The 20,537-nt window shown below is 35.8% G+C and overlaps 3 protein-coding genes across 8 annotated transcripts in view; 2 read left to right on the top strand and 1 right to left on the bottom strand.

Moving 5' to 3' along the window:
* The window catches only part of LOC117788350 (calcium-transporting ATPase type 2C member 1), a 57,984-nt gene extending 43,920 nt beyond the window's left edge, over positions 1 to 14,064 (top strand). For all 6 annotated transcript variants that reach the window (XM_034627096.1, XM_034627097.1, XM_034627100.1 and 3 more), the window contains 3 exons: positions 1,707 to 3,420; positions 11,734 to 12,049; positions 12,382 to 14,064. In XM_034627096.1, the coding sequence (XP_034482987.1) occupies positions 1,707 to 3,420; positions 11,734 to 12,049; positions 12,382 to 13,081 (2,730 nt within the window). In that variant the 3' untranslated portion in view covers positions 13,082 to 14,064. The remainder of the gene's footprint in view (positions 1 to 1,706; positions 3,421 to 11,733; positions 12,050 to 12,381) is intronic.
* A 2,500-nt stretch (positions 14,065 to 16,564) lies between these two features.
* On the bottom strand, positions 16,565 to 18,044 carry LOC117788353. The gene is made up of 3 exons (XM_034627103.1): positions 18,021 to 18,044; positions 16,796 to 17,949; positions 16,565 to 16,737 (listed from the first exon to the last, which is right to left on the bottom strand). The coding sequence occupies exons 2-3, from the start codon at positions 17,921 to 17,923 to the stop codon at positions 16,627 to 16,629; spliced, it is 1,239 nt and encodes a 412-aa protein (XP_034482994.1). The 5' UTR covers positions 17,924 to 17,949; positions 18,021 to 18,044; the 3' UTR covers positions 16,565 to 16,626.
* Positions 18,045 to 19,453: 1,409 nt separating this feature from the next.
* LOC117788513 lies at positions 19,454 to 20,014 on the top strand. Its single transcript, XM_034627297.1, has one exon. It carries the CDS (start codon positions 19,454 to 19,456, stop codon positions 20,012 to 20,014), a length of 561 nt encoding a protein of 186 aa, XP_034483188.1.
* The last annotated feature ends 523 nt before the right edge of the window (positions 20,015 to 20,537 follow it).

Genomic DNA, 20,537 nt, shown 5'->3' with positions numbered 1-20,537 from the left:
GGGTAGTCTAATTTTATCATCAGTTATATAATGCTTATTAATAGTCACTGCAGTTTTTCCATGATATTTCGATTATTTTAACTTAATTCCTCTCTTGATATAATACAATTCTCGGTGCTTTGTTAGTGTACAAAAGCAGTCTAAAATTTCATGATTGCATAATTTGAACCTCAGTAATTTTGCCAGTTCGCCTACCCGCATAAATTGCAACTTCTCGTTCTGCCTTTGGCACCGCTGTAGACGTGGTTAACAAAATTTTATTTAATTAAAATGCACACCGCATAGTTTTCATAATGAAATGCCGTGCCAGTTAAAATATGAATGATTCTACCCCTTGGGGTACCCAGTTAAATGGCCCAAACGTCTGCCCCATTAACTTGTCTGTCTGTGGCAAGCCAAAAGAATTTGTTGGCCAAAAGGAAGCCTTTGATGGTATAGTAGGACAGAAAATAAACGAGAAAATCCAAGCACAAGATTCATTTACCATTAAAATTCTATTAATTTTGAAATTGTTATTATAAAATACTTAAGTTATAAATGACTGCAAAAATTTCGCTTCATATTTTATTGTTGCAATAAAAACACCCAAATTGAATTCCAGAGTATGATAAATTAAAACACAGCTGCATTTCACATTGGCCGCACTGAGTGACAGAAATTTACGACCTGCCCAAACACACACACTCGCAATTTGAATTTTATTCTGCAGCCAAAATGGGAATAAAATCTATAAAATTTATTAAAAATAAAAAAATGGGAAAATAAAATTAAAATAAGAAATGTTTTTAAGGCCAGAAAGTCACGTACTCGAAGTGCACTGCTTTGTCGGCTGGCAAATTGTGGGTGCTAGGCGGTGGGTGGTGGGTGGTGCTTGGTGGGTGTGGCGACTGGACATGACAGAGGCAAACCCATGTTGGCATGTAACGAAAGTTGACAACTCTTGAGGAAACTCATGTGGCATGGATAGTTGGATTGGGCTTGGGGTTTTGTCAGTTGTCGTCTGGCTTTGTGCAACACCATGAATGATTACAAACTTGTTGACGATTGCAAATTAGCTGCAAGTGGTGAGTGGAGCAGAAAGGGAAATGAGCCGTTGTCAAGGCGTTCCATTTGTGGCAGCCAGATAAATTCCAAGTGGAAATGAGAAGAAGATACAGTTGGAAAATCATTGAAGAAGTTTATGAATTGTGTAAATTGGAAACTGACTTGTGCATTAAATAATGCAATTGTTTAACCATATATTGTGAACGTCTGAAAGTATAAAGTTGTATTCTAATAAAATAAATAATAATAAAATAAGTAACATTTAAAAATATTTAAAAGTATTTACTGATTTTAAATTTTGCCAGACAGTAACTTTTTTTGATAATATTTTAATAACATATAAACTTCTGATTGTGCGTAGAAAACATTTGTTCAATATTTTGGCTCGGTGCTTGTCCGGTTTCTTTTGGCACTTATTTATCAATCAAATTGGCTTAAAAAATCTAGAAAATTTGATAAATTTGAATAAATCAAATAGGGTATTTTATTTTCTATATTCTTCAAAATCTTGTAGGCTTACAGCCTTAAATATCACCAGATATTTTTTGGTTTTTAGATTTATCACTATCTTTAATCCGTCATTAACTCATCAATTAACCTCAATTAAACCTTATTATTCTGTTTGGCATCTCGCTAATTTATGCTCTTTTTTCCCCCTTTAGACGGGTCTAACCCTCACACCCGAGATGTTGCTCTCTACCTCCGAGTCATCGACGCACAGCGCTTCCGAGGTAGCAGGACGATTGCAGGTGGATGTGCGCACCGGTTTGAAATGGACAGAGGCTAAATATCGGGCTAAAATCATTGGCCATAATGAGCTAAATGTTATTGAGGAGGAGCCCACTTGGAAGAAGTACATTGAGCAGTTTAGGAATCCTCTTATTCTTTTGCTCCTGGGCTCCGCTTTGGTCTCGGTGATCATGAAACAGTTTGACGATGCCGTCAGCATAACCATTGCCATATTGATTGTGGTCACAGTGGCTTTCATACAGGAATATCGCTCCGAGAAAAGCTTGGAGGAGCTGAAGAAACTGGTGCCGCCAGAGTGTCATTGTTTGAGGGAGGGACGCCTCGATACGTTCCTGGCACGTGAACTTGTGCCCGGAGATGTGGTGTATCTCAATGTGGGAGATCGTGTGCCCGCCGATGTGCGTCTCTTCGAGGCTGTGGATCTCTCAATTGACGAGAGCAGTTTCACCGGTGAAACGGAACCGGCTCGAAAGATCACCGATGTTTTGCTCAACAATACGAACACGAAGGACCACAGCAATATGAAGAATATTGCATTCATGGGCACCTTGGTGCGTTGTGGCAATGGCAAGGGCGTTGTGGTCAGCACCGGGGAACGCAGCGAGTTTGGTGAGGTCTTCAAGATGATGCAGGCCGAGGAGGCGCCCAAGACGCCGTTGCAGAAGTCAATGGATATTCTAGGTGCCCAGTTGAGCTTCTATTCCTTTCTCATCATTGGCGTCATCATGTTGCTGGGTTGGCTGCAGGGCAAACCCATTTCGGAGATGTTCAACATTAGTGTATCCCTCGCTGTTGCCGCTATTCCGGAGGGTCTCCCCATTGTGGTGACCGTCACTCTGGCTCTGGGTGTCATGCGAATGGCCAAACGCAATGCGATTGTCAAGAAGTTGCCCACCGTGGAAACCCTGGGCTGTGTCAATGTCATCTGCTCGGATAAAACTGGCACGTTGACCAAAAACGAGATGACGGCCACGATTATCATTACCTCCGATGGATATATGGCGGATGTGACTGGAGCCGGATATAACGATCAAGGGGAGATTCACATTCGTCACTGCAACAATGTGGAAATGGCCAAGACCAATATCACAAATCTATTGGAAATTGGTGCCGTTTGTAATAACGCCTATATACAGAACGGCACACTCCTGGGACAGCCGACAGAGGGCGCTCTCGTGGCAGTTGCCATGAAGAATGGCATGTATGCCACAGCTGAGAATTATGTACGCATTCAGGAGTATCCCTTTAGCTCGGAGCAAAAGATGATGGCCGTCAAGTGTATTCACAAGTACAACAACAACAAGGAGGAGATCTTCTTTGCCAAGGGCGCCTTGGAAACCCTTTTGCCCCAATGCACCAAATATCAATTTGGCACCCAGACGGTGCCACTGACCAAACAGAATGAGGCTGAATTCCTTGCAGAGGCTTATGAAATTGGACGCAAGGGCTTGCGTGTCTTGGCCCTGGCCAAAGGACGTTCCATGCAGGATTTGATTTATTGCGGTCTTGTGGGTATTACCGATCCCCCGAGACCCCTCGTTAGGGAGTCCATCGAGATGCTGATGCAGAGCGGCGTTCGTGTCAAGATGGTCACTGGAGATGCACAGGAAACTGCAATGGCTATTGGTAAGTCCCTCAATTTACTGTTTTTATCTGCTCTTGAAAAAGCTGTCCTCCATGGTCACCATATTGAACTTAATTAAATTCACTTGCACTGCAAGCTGCTTAACAAATAGATCTCTTGATTGGATCATTTAATGTTAGTCTTTTTAAATAAGCATAAATAAGTCCTCCATGGTCACATTATTTGCAAGTTTGCATTTAAAGAATACTAAAAGAGTTTAAGAGTAATATTTCTCTTTAACAAAATAAGAGGTTCTTAATAATATTGTCATCTTCTAGTACGAACAAGTCATCCATGGTCACTTTATTCACGTGCTCCATGGTCACATTATTTGCGTGTTTTCATTTAAAGAAAATGAATAGAGTTTTAGACTAATGGTTCTCTTATAAAAGAATTTCTTCTTATTATTATTATTGTCATCTTCTAATACGAACAGGTCCTCCATTGTCACTTTATTCGCGTTCTGTACAACCTAAAGCAGTTTGCGTGCTTATATGGACAATATTGCATAAAAATATGGTCAGTTTTAATAGCAAGTCCTCCGTGGTCACTTTATTTAGTGGCTTTGTGTCTCCAAAATTTCATTATTAGATTTTGAGACGTATGTTCTTCTTTTACATTTAGAGATTCTGATGAAGCAGTGAAGTAAAATTTGAATTAATAATATGTCCTCCATGGTCACTTTATTTGTTCGTTTTGAGCTGCGGAACTTCGCTTATACTAATGAAATTTGAAGCGTGTATTTTGATTATTTAAATTTCAATTCTAATTTTATTTAATTTTGCTACAGTTAAATTGTAGTATAAAGTCTTCCATGGTTACTCGTTTGCTTGTTTTACCCCATTGAGAAGTTTTCTTTCATTATAAAAGATAAAAGCAAAAGTTGTCTTATAAAATTTGCGATCATCATTAATTTTGATATCTTTTGATAGTAAACAGTCCTTCATGTTCACTTTATTCGCGTATGATTTTAGCTACTTTGTTATAAAATTAGTATATGACCTCCATTGTCACTTTAATTGCAACTATTCCTATCTTAAAACTTCGTTCCAAGCGGTGAGCTTCATAGATTGTTCAAAAATATGTTCTCTTAAATCATTTTATCTGTCAAATCCAATTAAGAAATATTAGCCCATTTATCTTTTTTAGCTGATATGAAAACCCAACCTAACGTTATTTTAGGCACAAACAAGCCTTTATAATGTTTTGGCCGAGCTGACAAATTAATTTTTTTGGGACCATGTCTATGATTACCTCAACTCGAAACTCAATTAAAATCTCTTTAAGAGCTGCTCATGTTAGCCACAAATTGTTGGCCTAAACTTAAGTGCTGGCACGCCCAGTCGCCCTAAACTATGCAAATAAATTTGTCAACGCAGCGTAATTCAAAGTGGCATCTCCTTCCCTTATCTCTGCCTGGAAAACCGCAATTTATGCTTTGCATAGAAGTATTTTCAAGAATGGAAGAAATGTATGTATGGAAGTTATGTGAAGGGATCTCTATCTGGGGCTGAGGCTAAAAAGTCAAGGGTTAAAGGGCTTGTGCACAAGGCAGCGTTGCCGGACAGCCTAAAAGTATGCAAACAGAATTAATTAACCATGTCAGTTGAAGCTGTTGAAAGTTTTCAGTTAGCCGCAAAGTTGAGTTCTAGTTGAAGTTTCGGCTCAGTTGCACTTGGGAGGAAAAGGGGGAGGAGTGGAAGACGCTTCTCTCACTTATTCCCGGAAGAGCGTGTGTGACAACTGTACTTGAGGCCCTCCAGATACATACGTATATATGTAAGTATGTACATAAATAGTTTTGTGTGAAAACTTTTAAGTTTGCTCTCTTCAAATTTACTATGGAAGCTGCATAAAATTGCTGGCAAAGTGCTTTGCTAACAAGAGGGCTGGTATGCTGTTTGCCAAGCCAAGTACGCAGGCATCTTGTACAAGTTTTTCATTAACTACAATGACCTTAAGTTTAACCATATACTAGGTATTTAAATTGAAATGGCAACTCCAACGCCTCGTGGCATGCGGCATGCAACAAAAAATTCGCCAAAACTCGTTGAATAAAATACAAGAAAATAGGAAGACGAAAAAAACGTGAAAGCAATGCCGCAAAGCGAGCGCAGCAAATTGGAAAAGATAGCACACAAAGCCGCACACAGAGCAACATTAAAAAATAAACCGAGCAAAAAAAAGGGAAAAATGAAAAAAGTAGACGAGGGAGAAAAAGAATTGAAAAAGAAAACTGGCTGGGAAGCACAGGTAGAGCGACATTCACAAATGTTGTCCTGCGACGACCGGAGGGTATCAGCAGCAAAGCGGGGGGTGAGGCAAGGGCCACATCTAATATCCTGCAACGCACAGGAGGACGCACAACATCAGAAGCCAAAGTAGAAGCATCAACAGCATCAGCAGTCGCTGAAATAATTAACTCTGACCCAAACTCCCCATCGTCATCGTCAGGACTCATCATCTTCTTTATTCTCATCATCATCATCATTATCATTGCTGCGCGTCTGCAGTGAACAGGAATTCATCAACATGGACAACGACTTCAGTACCTTTCCGTTCCATCTCATGCATCTCGAAACTTTCATCAGATCTGACAAAACCTTATAAAAGAAACTTCAATTCACTTTGCTTGCAAATTCGCATTACCAACTCGCTAAAATAGTCACCCAATGGGGTATATTAAAGTTTGGCATTTGCTTTGTTATTCTTTGCTATATAAACTTAAATTCAACTGCAACGAAATTAAGCAATTCATGTTGCCAGATCGTTGAAATAAAGATAGAATATATTACTTTTAAGAAATATTCAGGCCTTTTCCGGTTTTCACTTCCACTTCTATTGGATTTCATAAATATATTATCTATCTCTCAGTTTATCAGACTAAAATTTTGCCAATTCAAGGGAAATATGTCAACAATTCAATTAGAACAGGTTAAGGTTTTACACTTCCGATATCTTGCCGAAAGAAAAAACCGGAACAGGCCCGAATGTTTAGGAAAATAGTATACATAAACCTTTTTAGATTTTTCTATTTATCTCTGAAAATTAAACTGTCATTGCATAACAATTACTGTTCTTAGAGATGATAAACAGTCAAATGTCTCATCGATAATTTTTAAAATTTAGTCCAGATTTCTAAATTTTAAAATTTTTTTCTAGTTTTACTATCGTAAAGTACACAATGTCTTTGCTACAATTGATATATTGACATTCGCATCAAAAACTTTCTTAAATGTATGTATATTTTTAAAGGGTATTTCACAGTTTTCCTTGTAGTTTTACATTTTTTTTCTGTTTGCAATTTCCCTTTCGTAGCTGTGAATAACGGTATAATTATAAAATACCCGAGAGTTTCAAGCGGAATCGGAGAGATGAGGGCTTAACTGAATTTGATTTAATGCCTCGAGCTACGAGCGTGCATATTGATTGAAATTTTGACGTACAAATTGTAAATGAGCAAATGAGTTTTCTAGATTCCTTCCCTTCTATTAAATGTGCCTCCGCCTACCTCGACTACCTCGACACAATGTATTTGTTATTGTTGAGATGAAAATCCGCTTAGAGGGAATCGGATGCCTAATTGGCCACCAACCTGGCCCATTGGCCGTTTGTCTAGTTACTGACCAGCTTGGTTGTGCTAATCCTTACCAATTTGCAGTACGAACTCTCTCGCATCTATCTTTGACTATGAACAGACAATTAGATATCAAACAGCTTAGTTTTTGGGGAAGCAGACATAATTAAGTTGGTGTATTTCATTTTCAATTTGGTTGCCAATTATGCTGCCAGTTTTGTCATTAGCTCCTCTTAACAGAGCTCCTCGTCTCACTGCTAATTGAATCTGTGGTTAATTCTCTTGGTTCAAAATCAGACTGCCTTTGGTTAAATTTACTCAGTCTCAAGTGTCTAAGCACAAACTGTGAGCGTTAGTTGAAGACTGGAATTATCGAATGTCTAAGCACCACTTTAAATCATCATAATATCAATTAAAGATAATTATATTTATATCGATAGTATGTATTTCTCGTGAATATCGTTTCAATTAAACTTACAGTGGCTGTCTTAATTATGTACCTTATTATTGTCAGTTAAATTATTGTCTTAAATGGCAATATTGTTTTAGTCTCAATAACTTTCTATAGACTCTGAGTTTTTCAATGTTAACACATATTATTTTATATTTTTATTATTATTCGAAAATTAATTAAATTATTATTAAAGATCAATTTAAATTGTAATGTTTATTAATAAATGTATTATTTTTTTGATTAAATCTATTTAAATAATTATATTTACTATAATAAATATTAATTAATAACTATTAAAGACAAATTTCAATGGAAATGCTTAGGAAAAAATTAATTAAATTAGATTGCAAGAGACTTCTTATTGAATTAGTAAATTTTAAAGTCAAACAGACTTAATCTTTGAATTGGAATTGCAATTTACATTGCACTGAAGTTACTATGTTGTTAGATGTTTGCTTAACAGCTCGTCGACACGTATTAATAGACAATTAGAAGGACAATCTCAGACTAGGAGGTTCACTTGAATAAATCTTAATCAATGCCACATTTCCGGACTTGTGTCACGCCTTAGGGTTGTTGTTGCAACATGCTGCTGTGGCAGCTGTTGCTTTGATTCTCTTGCAAGCTTCACACATATCCAATTAGCGAAATGCACTCGGAAATGCACTTGTAATCCACTGGCGAAGTCCTCTGACAATCAGTTTGGGGGGCGTAATGCACATCAATCGGCTTGGATGTTGATTTCACTCATGCACAAGGATAAATGCGGCCAGGATGTGTTTGTGCCACCCAGAAGAAAACCAAACGGAAGACAGAGATAATCACACAACGATTGCGATGCCAGAATGGATGTCAGGAAGCAGCCAGGATGCGGATGACAATGTTGGCGTCGAAAGAATTGTCACGTACACGAAAGTCGCTTAATAAACAGCACAAGGGATACACATCCCTTTCTTTTATCTTCCCCTCTTCCATGCTCTCCCTTAAGGAGCTGATGATATAAATGCAAATGTCACTTGCAGCACGCCCTTTAGCCACGCCTTGAATTTTCCATTAACAAATGAGACTCGTTTTCTTGTTATTTTTCTTGTAGTTTGTGCTTTTGTTTTCGCAGCACTGTGAAATTTGCTGCTTTGATTTTTCAGGCCATCAAAGTGGCAACTGAAGCTGAATGTGCTTCTTGCTTGTTGCATGCAACAAACTCGCTTCACATTTTCATAAACTTGGCCATCATTTTCATTTGCTTTTTCATGCTCTTCCTGCTTCTTCTTGCCTCTTCTTTACCCAACTTCTGTCTAATCCGCTTTTCGCCTGCGGTTTTCTCTGCTTTGACAAATTTTTATAAACTTTACAAAGTTTTCCCAACTCTTCCACTCATTTTGAGTGCAACTTTGTTTGTAGCAGGCATAACAATTCCTCTTTTTCCTCTCAGATATGCATGTCATTTTCCTGAGGCATTTATCAAACATAACAACAAAGTTATACCAAAAATTAAACTTAAAAATTTGTTGGGTCTAAGAAGTTTTTCATGCTCGATTTTTGCTTTGATTGTCTGCATCTGATTTCTGATATATGTATTATATACATATTATTTGATGACTAATGCATTCCTAAGTCATTTTTATTGTGTGTAAACTTTTTACTATGGTATAATAATTCAATTTTACAATTAAAACAATTTTTATTAACCTTCAACCCATTAATTTGTTCTCTTCTTTTTCTTTATGATCTATAATAATATCTATAATTTTGCAACTTTTGTTAATTTAGTTTAATTCCTTTTTATTCATTCATTGTGTTATACCCACACCTCCCATCTCCTGATAGCATTTATCATGTTAAAAATGCAAATATTTTCATGAAAATGAAATATTGCCCTGCAAAGAAAAAAATGCCTATTGTAATTAAGGATTTTTATGCTTTGTTTAAGCGAAATTGGCCAACAAAAAATTGTTTATTATTTTATTTTTTTTTTGTATTAATATGACATCGTTGGACCCTGGGAAATGATGAAAAACTCGTTTTTGATGTGCAGATGTGTTGTTGTCATCAGCAGAAATTGAATATCGATTTGAAATTGCAATTTTCACACATAGATATTGGCAATATATTTGATATATGTTGTTATTGTTGTTACTTTTGCGGTCAATGGCAATGATATGAGTCATCACGTCAACACAGGTAATAAAGTCGCTGAAACAGGTGTCTGATGATGGTAAAGCTTGTTTGATAAATCTTATAGCCCAATAAAGAAGAATTTTCGAAAGAAAAAAATCGGCCAGAGTACCCATATGATTTAAATAAATAGCCTTTAATATTAAATTAACTTCTAGTGCAAAATATTGAATAGTTAATAAGGGTGTGTTGTTTTTATTTTATGTCAATCTTTCATATAAAACTAACTGACAAAACTAAATATTCTGACTCTTTAAAGTTCTATTTACCCGACACGTGTACGTAGTCAGCTTGAACCGAGCTTCTCACTAATTCTCAGGTAATCCCTTGCCTAGTTTGTGGGCTTTGTTTGTGTTCCCAGGGGGAGAGCGACTCGGCTTTTCACTGCATTTTCCAAGCAATTGACGTTGAATCACACAAAAAGCAACAGGCAAGCAAAGAAAATGGTAGATGGTTGAAAAGAAAGTTAAAGTTTAGGTAGGAAGTGAAAAGCTTAGGCAGCGTACAAACTTTAACTTCGGAAACAATTGCTTCTTTGTCAACAATATTCAAAATTCAGTTGTGAATGAAATTGAGAGCCAAAAAATTTCCCTAGTTTTCATTTTCTACAATTTTTTTTTTTTTCGCTTGAGCGCATTTATGAAGTATGCTCTATAGAAGCAGCAGCTGTTAAAGACAACAGCAATGAGAGAGAATGTTTTTTTTTTAACTCGTCTCCATTTTTCATTATGGCGCCCGCGTATTTGTCTTGGCAAGTGCCAGGACGATCTCTTGTCCTGTTTGTATAAAATATTTAGCTAAAGCGCACTGAAGTAAATACTAACAACAACAACAACATCAACAATGAGTCTCGCTGCACACAATGGGCAAAAATGTGCGCCAAAATGAGCAAAAGCGAAACGTAATTAAAACGCATTCAACGTCATCTTCATCATCAGCTTGCAGCTTCGTCCTTCCTTCGTCCTGGTGCAGGACGCCGAGCGAGACAATTAAAAGCAGCATTGTAGCCACCAAAGGATATCTTTTGCCATCCCCTTCCGCTTGCAGAATATGGCCAAAGTGGGCAGCAACTGCCAAACGCCGTTACTTATACCTATTCCTATCCCAACAATCTACCAACAGTTTCAGTATACAGAGCGTCTTACTCTTTAACTTTTCTCTTGCTAAATTAAAATTAATGCATAATTTGAATACGCGCCATTTTTTTCTTGGCCAAAGCAGTTGGCGGTTGCCATTTTATGAGTTCCATCGCCGGATCTATTCAAGTGCCATGGTAAATAGTTAACCCACCATCCAGTAAATTCATTTTTAATTTTTTTTTTTGTGACCCTTTTTTATATGCCTTATACCCTGCACTCATAAAAGAAGATAAAATGTGCAATGATAGTCTCTAAAAAATGGAGTTCATTTTTTTTACTGCTGCAATTTTAGTATTTCTCCTAGGAAACTGAAAACTGAAAACAATCTAGAAATCTGGGACACATAACACAATATAATATGGTGTTTTTTACCCTTCTATTTATACCCAAGATCTTTTTGTTCTTACATGAATAATTTTTAATGTAGATTATAATAACACCTAAGTTTGTGTTGATATTTGATTTATATTTAAAACTGAAAAAAATGTATAATTTTACACATTGCGTTGAAAAGAAAAATATTCTGAAAATCTGGAAAAATGATCGTGATTTTATAACCAAATATGTTTTATGTTGTTGTCCTAGTTTAAAAATAAAATATTTAAAAAAATATCCTTCATTTAAGAAACTGCTTTTTTTTTATCAGTGCACAGGGTATAATTCACAATATAATTTTATTTACGATAATATTCTCGTTACACCTTTACATGCATTGTTCTCAACTTTATTTATATTTTTTTAGCAGCTATAACAATTTTTATTAGAGCATTTTAATGGTCTCTGCGGTGCGATAATTTAACTTTAAGTCATAAAATGTGAGCATGGAGGACATGTCAGCTTAAGTGTCAGTTTGTAGAGTATACACATAAATGTGAGAGTAAAGCTTTCTAGATGTAAAGAAGATAGTTTTGCTTACTATAATATATTATTCTGTCTCTTACAATATTTTAAATTTTATTTTATATTACAGCAAATTTGATTGGCATTGACACCATACACCATCAGACGCTGTCTGGCCAGGAGATGGATCAATTGAATGAGCACCAACTGGACAAGGTGGCCAACAATGTGAGCGTCTTCTATCGCGTCTCGCCGCGCCACAAGTTGGAGATTGTCAAGTCGCTGCAACGCACTGGCAACATTGTGGGCATGACTGGGGATGGAGTCAACGATGGAGTTGCTTTGAAGAAGGCGGACATTGGCATTGCGATGGGCAAGAATGGCACTGATGTGTGCAAGGAGGCGGCTGACATGATATTGGTCAACGATGATTTTCATACCATTATGTAAGTACTTAAATGACAACAGCTGAAAGTGGGCAGTAAATATGAGATAAGATATCGATAATAACTAAGAGGAATGAAGAAATATATATACCTATTTAAAATAAAATTAATTACATTTAATTTGTAAAGTGTACTGAAAAGATTAAATTGTATTGTAGAATAATCTGGATGAATTTAAAATATTTTTAATATTTAGATGTAACATTTTCTGTAATGTTTGAGGAAAATCCAGAAATACCCAATCAAAATTCAAATATTTAATGTTGCCACTTTCAGCTAGTGTCATTAACTATACTTAACAAGCATTTTAATTATATTCCTTTCCTTTGCAGCGCCGCCATTGAGGAGGGAAAAGGCATCTTTTACAATATTAGGAACTTTGTGCGCTTTCAGTTGAGCACTTCCATAGCTGCATTGGCATTGATTGCATTGGCCACCTTAATGGACATTGCCAATCCATTGAATGCCATGCAGATACTGTGGATCAACATTATAATGGATGGGCCGCCGGCACAATCGCTGGGCGTGGAGCCCGTGGATCATGATGTGCTCAAGCAGAAGCCACGCAATGTTAAGCAACCGATGATCACGAAATCTGTGGTGGTCAATGTGCTCCTCAGTGCCAGCATCATTGTCCTGGGTACATTGTGGGTGTTCCAGCGTGAAATGGCCGATGGGACGCTGGGCAAGACAAAGCGGGATACGACAATGACATTCACATGCTTTGTGTTCTTTGACATGTTCAATGCGCTCTCCTGTCGCTCCCAGACGAAGAGTGTGTTCACCATTGGACTGACCACCAATCGCATGTTCCTGCTGGCCGTTGCCTTCTCGATAATTGGCCAAATGCTTGTCGTTTACTTTCCGCCACTCCAGATGGTATTCCAAACGGAGGCGCTGACGCCCTATGACATACTCTTTCTGGTCACGCTCACCTCATCCGTGCTGATTGTTTCCGAGATCAAGAAATGGTTCGAGCGTTCCCTGGAGCGCAAAATGTACAGCACACGCTCCGAGCTGGACTTTGTATGACAAAACGCAAGCGCTAGAGAAGAGTTGCATCCAAAAGCCGAGTAAATTAAACAATAACAAAATAAAAAAAAAAACCACAAAAAAATAGCAAAACTATGCAAAAACCAAGTGAGGAGCGTGGCAGCGTCAACGGGGTGAGAGTGAGGATGAGAAAACGACCATAGAGAAGAAAAGGAGAGAAAAATAGCGACATGTGTGTTTAATTTTACATTTAACTTAGTCAGCGCCAAAGCCAACAATAAATTAGCCCAAATCGAGAATCGAATATACCAATCGAACCAATCGAACCAAAATTCCAATATGTCAATACATCAATATATCAATATAAATACGTCAAGTTGTCAATATCTTCGGATCGAGCATATTCCAATTGATTTCTCAAATGTAGTAGCAACAAATGTAAGCAATCAATTGATGTGTTGTTTTTCCTCCACTTTACTTAATCATCTAGTTTCTTCAGTTTTGCATATTATTTCTAAATCATAAATATAATTTAATAATTTTATAATTAAATTCCTAATTTCTAAGTAGACAAATTTGCATGTATGTAGTATGTATTTAAAAATTGATTCAGTTCTAAGTGAAGCTTGAAAGCACATTAATTGTATTAAACAAAACAAATCTCTTTGTATATCTCAACGCATCCGATAATACGATCATAGTAACATATACGTGTATTGTTAACAATAATGTTCAATTTCCATATTAATCGATGCGATTTATTTACTTTGGCTTTCTATTTAAACACGATCTAGTATTAAAGTTTATGTTTAATTTACAAATTTTCATTTAAGGTTTGCAAAACATTTTAATGTGATATTATTTTAAGCACATAGAAAGCAATACAACACCAACACACACAAATGAAAAGGAAATAGATTTCCTACACATACATTTAATATTTTATGTTGCTTCTTTATTAGCTCAACTGGTATTTTAATTCTCTGAAAAATAAATGTTTGCAATTTTAAATCACATGTAAATCAAAGAGAAAATTATTATTTTACTTAATAACTAATTCAATAAGTATTATTTTTCTCCAACAGCAGCATCGAACAACAATTTTCATTTCGATCCAATGAGGCAACAACAAATTTCCCCCCGACAAAATGTAAAATGAAATGTGCAACAAGAGTAGCGGGTAGAAGGAGAACGCAAAGCTTAGCAAATGGTTTTTTTTTTTTGAAAAATTTTGTTATTTATTTATTCGGTATTTAAAATTTGTGTACAACAACCACAACAGCAATGAAAACTCTAGCGCGAGAAGGCAACAACATTTTTGAAAATTTGTCCATGAGACCACAGTTCAAAATTGACAAATATTTATTTAGATAATTAAATTCATAATAAATATTTGTGTAATTTGAATGGTAATAAACAAAAAGAATACAATTGATTCACCAAAAGAAACGATTTATGAATCTAAATGCAATTAATACAATTATATGAACCACTTGGTATCAACAATATTTATTTATTGTCGAGAGCAACAGCAATTCAAATTTAGGTTAACTGCAACAATAAAGCAATAAGTAAAACAATACACGTTGATTCAAAATAGGTTTTCATTAGAATTGAAATCGAGTTTTGGTATCCTCTTTAATCAAACAAAATAAATAAATGGTAAAGCAAAATATTTATTTAGAAATAATCGAAATAGTCAAAACGGCAAAATATTAATTTGTTAAAGATACAAATATAAAAAATACCTGAATATTTGTTAGATTCAGTATGGTTAACAATTACACAACTCAAAAAAAGAAATTGTTCAATTATCTTAACAGCGTTCATTCAGCATACCTTTTACAATACCAATATCTCAGACATTTGGATTCATATCATCACATCTAAGCAAAGATTATATTACAAGTATATTTAAGCAATCAACTATTCGAACACAGTGCACCGAAACTTTTCAAGCACAACATTTCTTCTTAAAGTTTTCAAACCTTCTAATTGATTAGGAAACCATATAATGTTTAGTAAGTAGATGATGCATATCATAATTGCACTTGGGAACGCAAGGAAAGCTACTCAGTAATCTTGAAATCCTTGGATCACAGCACTCCAAAATCCATTGCACTTTTCGGCATTTTGTCGATTAATCAGTTTTTATTAAGCCTAAGCAAATAGTTACAAAATTTGTATACTTTAATGGACCAAAAATAACAAACTATTTTAATTATTTACAAACGCGAATCATAAACACATGACAGAAACATACACACATCGAGTTCAAGCTAAGCTCTCATACTGCACACACTCATATATCATGGCAAAGAAAATGTAACGAAAAAATGGAAAAAATCTTAAAAACAAAAAAAAAAAAAGAATGCAAGGGATGGTGGAAATATCTTAAATTAAATTTAATGGAATCGTTCTACAAAGCAAGCAAAATTCATTCATAATCATAGCCCACACGCATACACAAAACATCTCATCCACAATGGTAACAATAATTAGTAAATTAAGTGTATTTAATTAATTAATTAACAACTATTGCATATGTGAATGTCTGAATAATGAAATTAATAATATACCAGTTAAAAAACTAGCAAAATATCAGCAAACAGGTATTTTATGGAAAATGGTAACAGATTTTGAAGAATTTTTATGAAAAACAATATCTAACAATAATTTATACTTATTTCCTGATACGGCTAATTGTTTGCATAATACAAATAACTAACAAATGCCCAAATGACAAAGATGCTTAGTCAAAAAGTATAATTATACGATTGAAATACTATATAACACGTGCTATATGTAAATGTCTAAAAGTTCTGGCTTAAATATTGCACACAACTAAATAATAACAGCTAACTAATATATTTATTAAATATATAATTTCGAAGCTCAAAACAAATCGATTTTAGAACTAATTTTGAGATTTCTTTTGAATATTAGTTAATTGACTTGAAGGATGTGTACAAAAATCTGGAATTTGTTTTTGTTATCTGTCTGATTCAAAGAAAAACTATGCGCTAACTTAACAAACAAAAAAGATAACTATGTCTAACTGTGCTATTAAATGTAAGCTTAAATGATATATAGAAGAATATCCATAATAGAGCTATATAATGCGAGTACGAGTATTTCTAAAATATTTCCTATACTTCTAACAAGCTCTACAGATGATTTCTCTTATGGTATGTTTTGGTTTTTACTATAGTGTCTAAGCTAATGCAAATTCCACCAACTTAACTTAAATTGAAGAATTTCAAATATTTTACATTTCAGTTACTAAAATCGCGCTCTATTTATCAAATACTAAAGAAATTATACAATTAACAATAATATACCACTACGAGTATGATATAAATTATACCAATCTAATTAATATGTATCACCAAAAAAACAGAAATACAAATATTTACTAATAAAACTAACTTTATGTAGTACACAATCACGTTCTCCTGTCATGTTACTTTTTGTGGATTAAGGGGAAATTCATCTGATTAAATAATCCAAGTCCAAATTGAGTTTCGTTTACTGATGAATGTATTGTAAAATATTAAACTTTATTTTACTGATAGACTACACAGTTAATCCATGGACGGATTGAATTCAATTTCTATAAATCTCGAACTCCATACATTTAAATTGAGTGGCTCGAAGGAGATTTTTAAATTTGGATGATTCAATATGGAAAGGGTCTAAAATAGAGAGAAAGTTGATTTTTAAAATGTTATTAATCCATTTTAATCTACCTACCTTCGAGTGATTGCGATCCAAAAGAGTATTGTGGACATGGAGAGTGAGTGGATTCTCCGGAGAGCGCTTAACGAGAACTCTATTTATGCAGTCGGCACTTAAATCTGCAAACTGTTCTTCCAACTTGGAGCTGGATAAGTTAAGTATCTTTAAAGAAGTAGACGCCTCAACTAAGTTCCATATCTGGGTGGCTGTGGGCAATGCACGCATCTTAATTAAATGCAGTTCGTCCAGATTCTTAAGTTGGTCACAAAGGTAATGCAACTGCTTGGACTCGATGTCATCATCCTGCAGAGTCAGTCGACGCAAATTTGGCAAACGCATAATGGTGTCACATACAGAAGAATTGCTCCATAAGGCGTCGTTAAAGAGCAATGATTGCACTCCGAGTGGTCGCAATTTTGCCACCGTTTGCAGCAGATACTCATCGTAGTCACGAGTGTAGAATGCCAGTCTCCGAAACTTGGGCAGCTGCAGCAAGTTGGGCAGAAACTCGCCCAGCAAGTGATGATCATCGATGACGAGCTCCTCCAGAGTGGCAATCCTTGAAGCTGGTAAAATGTCATCGTCGAAATTAGCACAATATCCATAAAAAAGTATAGTAAGTTTACGCAGCGGCAACGAGCTAAAACTCCGCTGAAGTATCAAAGGATCCAAGGATTCGCAACAGTATAAATGCAACTCCTGCAAGTGGTTCCAGCACCACAAATGTTGTCCAGTGGTGTCGCTTTCAAGCTTCAACTTGATCAGCTGGGGAAATAGTTGAGTCATCAGTAGAGTGGCCTCATCCGAGTCCGTATCGTTGAACGACATTAAACAGTTCAAGCTGATCAATTTGGGAAATGCGTAAGATGTCCAAGATTGTAAGAGCTCCACACTGCCTCGACACAATACTAAACTCTGTAGAGATTCGCTGGCGCATTTTAGGAATTCGTGCATCTCATTTGGATACCGCTTGAAATAATCCGCAACATCAGTACTTAAGGTGGCTTTTTTGAGTCGATGCCAGTGATATTGTACAATTGAATGCAGACTCTGGGAAATGCGCCTCAAAGCCAGTTGATCCTTTAAGTCTTCCACGTACTCCAGAATTTTTAGACGGCAGTCATCGTTGAGTTTTTCAAACATTGCAAATTTTTACAAATTAGTCGTAGCTAAAAGAAAACAATGCAAACCTATAAAGCCGACACTACATTAAAGTATTCAACGTAAGATACATACGTACTAATATTCGAACATATATTTAATTTCCTTTGTTCTGATTGATATCAACAAGCTAACCGGATAATTATTCATCATAACAATAACGTGTTGAGTAGCGAACAGCTGATTGAACTGCTTTCAAATACTCAACACAGCAAAGAAATGCGCTGCTTGCACGCACTGCTTGTGTAACATATGCGCCAAGCAGTTTTATAGCGTTTGAATTGAATTTCAAATTTTTTTAATGCACAACTGCGCTTATCTTTTTACTCGCAATTTATTAAGGATTAAGACAGGCTTACACTGTTTATGCAACGGCAGAAATTGTACAATTTATTAAAAAGGAAAAAAAGCGGTGAAAATGTATATAAACTTTGCTGATTACTCAGCCAAGTTGAACAATGAATATAGTTTGCTTTGAAGAGACAAAGTTGCCATGTAGCTAGAAATATTACTTTAACTAGATATATTCTTGTTTACACTTATATTTAATTTTCTTCATATAATTATTATTTTTATACTCAACATTTGCATATTTTTACTCAAAATGGATGAGGAGGAAGTTAAAAAAGATGCTCGCTATACGTATATAGATACAAAGCCGACCTACAGCAGCTCTGTTCTAACCGGTCATTGGTTTATTACACGTTGTGAAACTATTCCACAAAGCAAGACTGCGATCGTTCCATGCGTTTTGCTTGCGGACAATGCTTCAGATGAGATGTGCGAACGACATATGACGACCAACCAGGAGGATTATTCATTGGAGGGTTTTGAGAATAAGCTAATGTCACGGGACTATATCGATGGCCGAGTCAGTAAATATTTTAATTCGAAGACCCAGCGAGCAAGCCAGAAATATGTTGATGCCGAAAAGTATAACAATAATTTTACGTCATTAAATATGTTGGTCTACGAACTGTGGCCCAAAATGCTCAAGGAGAAGCTGGAGGTAGCTTCTAAAAACACTTCAGACTCTGAGGCCTGCAAGAAGGTTATAAGCAGCTGGAAACCTGATACCCTGGATGCCTATGGAAATAATACCTCTATAAAGCGTCCTATTTTCAAGGAGTCATTATGTCCACCTCCTACAGTTTACAGACGTGATTTTATACCCAGATATCCAAGTGTACCGAAAAGAGCCAAAATGCCGGATATGATTGACAGATTGTAAAAGCGAGATGAGTAAAGCTGTCAAAAAGCACATTATAAAAGATTATAAATTGTATATTGTAATAATGTATTGGACGATAACTGCTAAATTGTAATCCAACGATAATGTTTAAAATAGATGCAATTTAAAGTAGAAGTAACAAATTTAAACATCATTTGTTTACGTTCATCATTTGAAATCAGTTTCAATTTATTGTTTGTTTCACAAGTTTAAGTTTATCCGATTTTATTTATTTTTTTTCTTTTTGAATTGTTTTCTTGTTTCTATCTAGTTATTTCCATATGGAGTACATGGTTGCACCGCCATATGGGAAGCAAGTGTTGATTGGCAATTGGTTGGATCGTCGCTATGCTTTCGATGAGAAGGGTAATGGCATTTTGCCAGGTCTAAATCCGCCACAAGAATGCGAGCAACATCGTTCCCTCAGCCAGGATACTTACACTATGGATGTCTACGAGGGAGACAAGTGCAAAAGAGATTTCGTGGAGAAGCGAGTCACACGTATGCGCAACTTTTCGACGAGCACCTCGTCGAGTGTGAAACTCTTGGATAATCCAGCAATGAAAAATAATTTCACAACAACAAATACATTGCTGTACGACTGGATGCCCAAGATGTTCCTGGATCACTACCTGAAACAGAAGCTACCTTCTGCAGGACGTCCTCAACTACCGCATAAGCCAGACATGTTACAGTGCTTCGGCAATCTGACAAAGACCCGCAACTTTGCCGAACAACTTCAAAATGAAAAGGCCCTCGAAAACCTGCACCATATGCAAACCACCTACGACATTGCCTATAATCTCTCGGGCAAACTAACTCATAATTTTCCTGCTTTATAGGGGAATTCCTAAATTTTCAATAAACAACTGGAGATGCCGCAATATAGTTGGGAAGCTAGCAGGGCTAACTCCTGCGGCTAGCCTCACAGCTGTATTGTGAGGTCCCATAGTTGCGGAATACCCATTAAAATTGTATTTCCATTGAGTTGGGAGTTTATTTAGTGATAACAGGTACTACATATTTGATGTGCTGTTTTTCTCATTGTGCTCTTTTAGTCGCTCTGATTCTCACTATCTTCTCGAACTCCACTTACTTGTTGAACTCTTTTAATTCATTTCTAACTATCTAGCAGCAACATCATTCTCATTTTCTTGCATTCTTGATTTTCTCGTTACTTTTTGCAACTGCAATAAATTTAACTTTTTTATGTATCAAGAATACAATTTATTTTATTTTTTCGTTTCTTGCATAATATTTAAACAAAAATGCATTGTGGTCTCATATATTTTTGTTGTAAAATACGCATTTTCGTATTTTATTTTATTAAATTCCTTATTTCTTTTGTTTTCATTGCCTATTTAT

This window comes from Drosophila innubila (assembly GCF_004354385.1).
Source record: "Drosophila innubila isolate TH190305 chromosome 3L unlocalized genomic scaffold, UK_Dinn_1.0 0_D_3L, whole genome shotgun sequence".
NCBI classification, from domain to species: Eukaryota; Metazoa; Arthropoda; class Insecta; order Diptera; family Drosophilidae; genus Drosophila; species Drosophila innubila.
The sequence above is the reverse complement of the archived record's forward strand: the minus strand, read 5'-3'. Positions and strand labels throughout refer to the sequence as shown.

Coding starts and splice junctions, on each gene's coding strand:
- LOC117788353 (XM_034627103.1), bottom strand. CDS start 17,923: ATGTTTGAAAAACTCAACGATGACTGCCGTCTAAAAATTCTGGAGTAC. Junction 16,738..16,795: donor TGGATCGCAATCACTCGAAG/GTAGGTAGATTA, acceptor TCTCTATTTTAG/ACCCTTTCCATATTGAATCA.
- LOC117788513 (XM_034627297.1), top strand. CDS start 19,454: ATGGAGTACATGGTTGCACCGCCATATGGGAAGCAAGTGTTGATTGGC.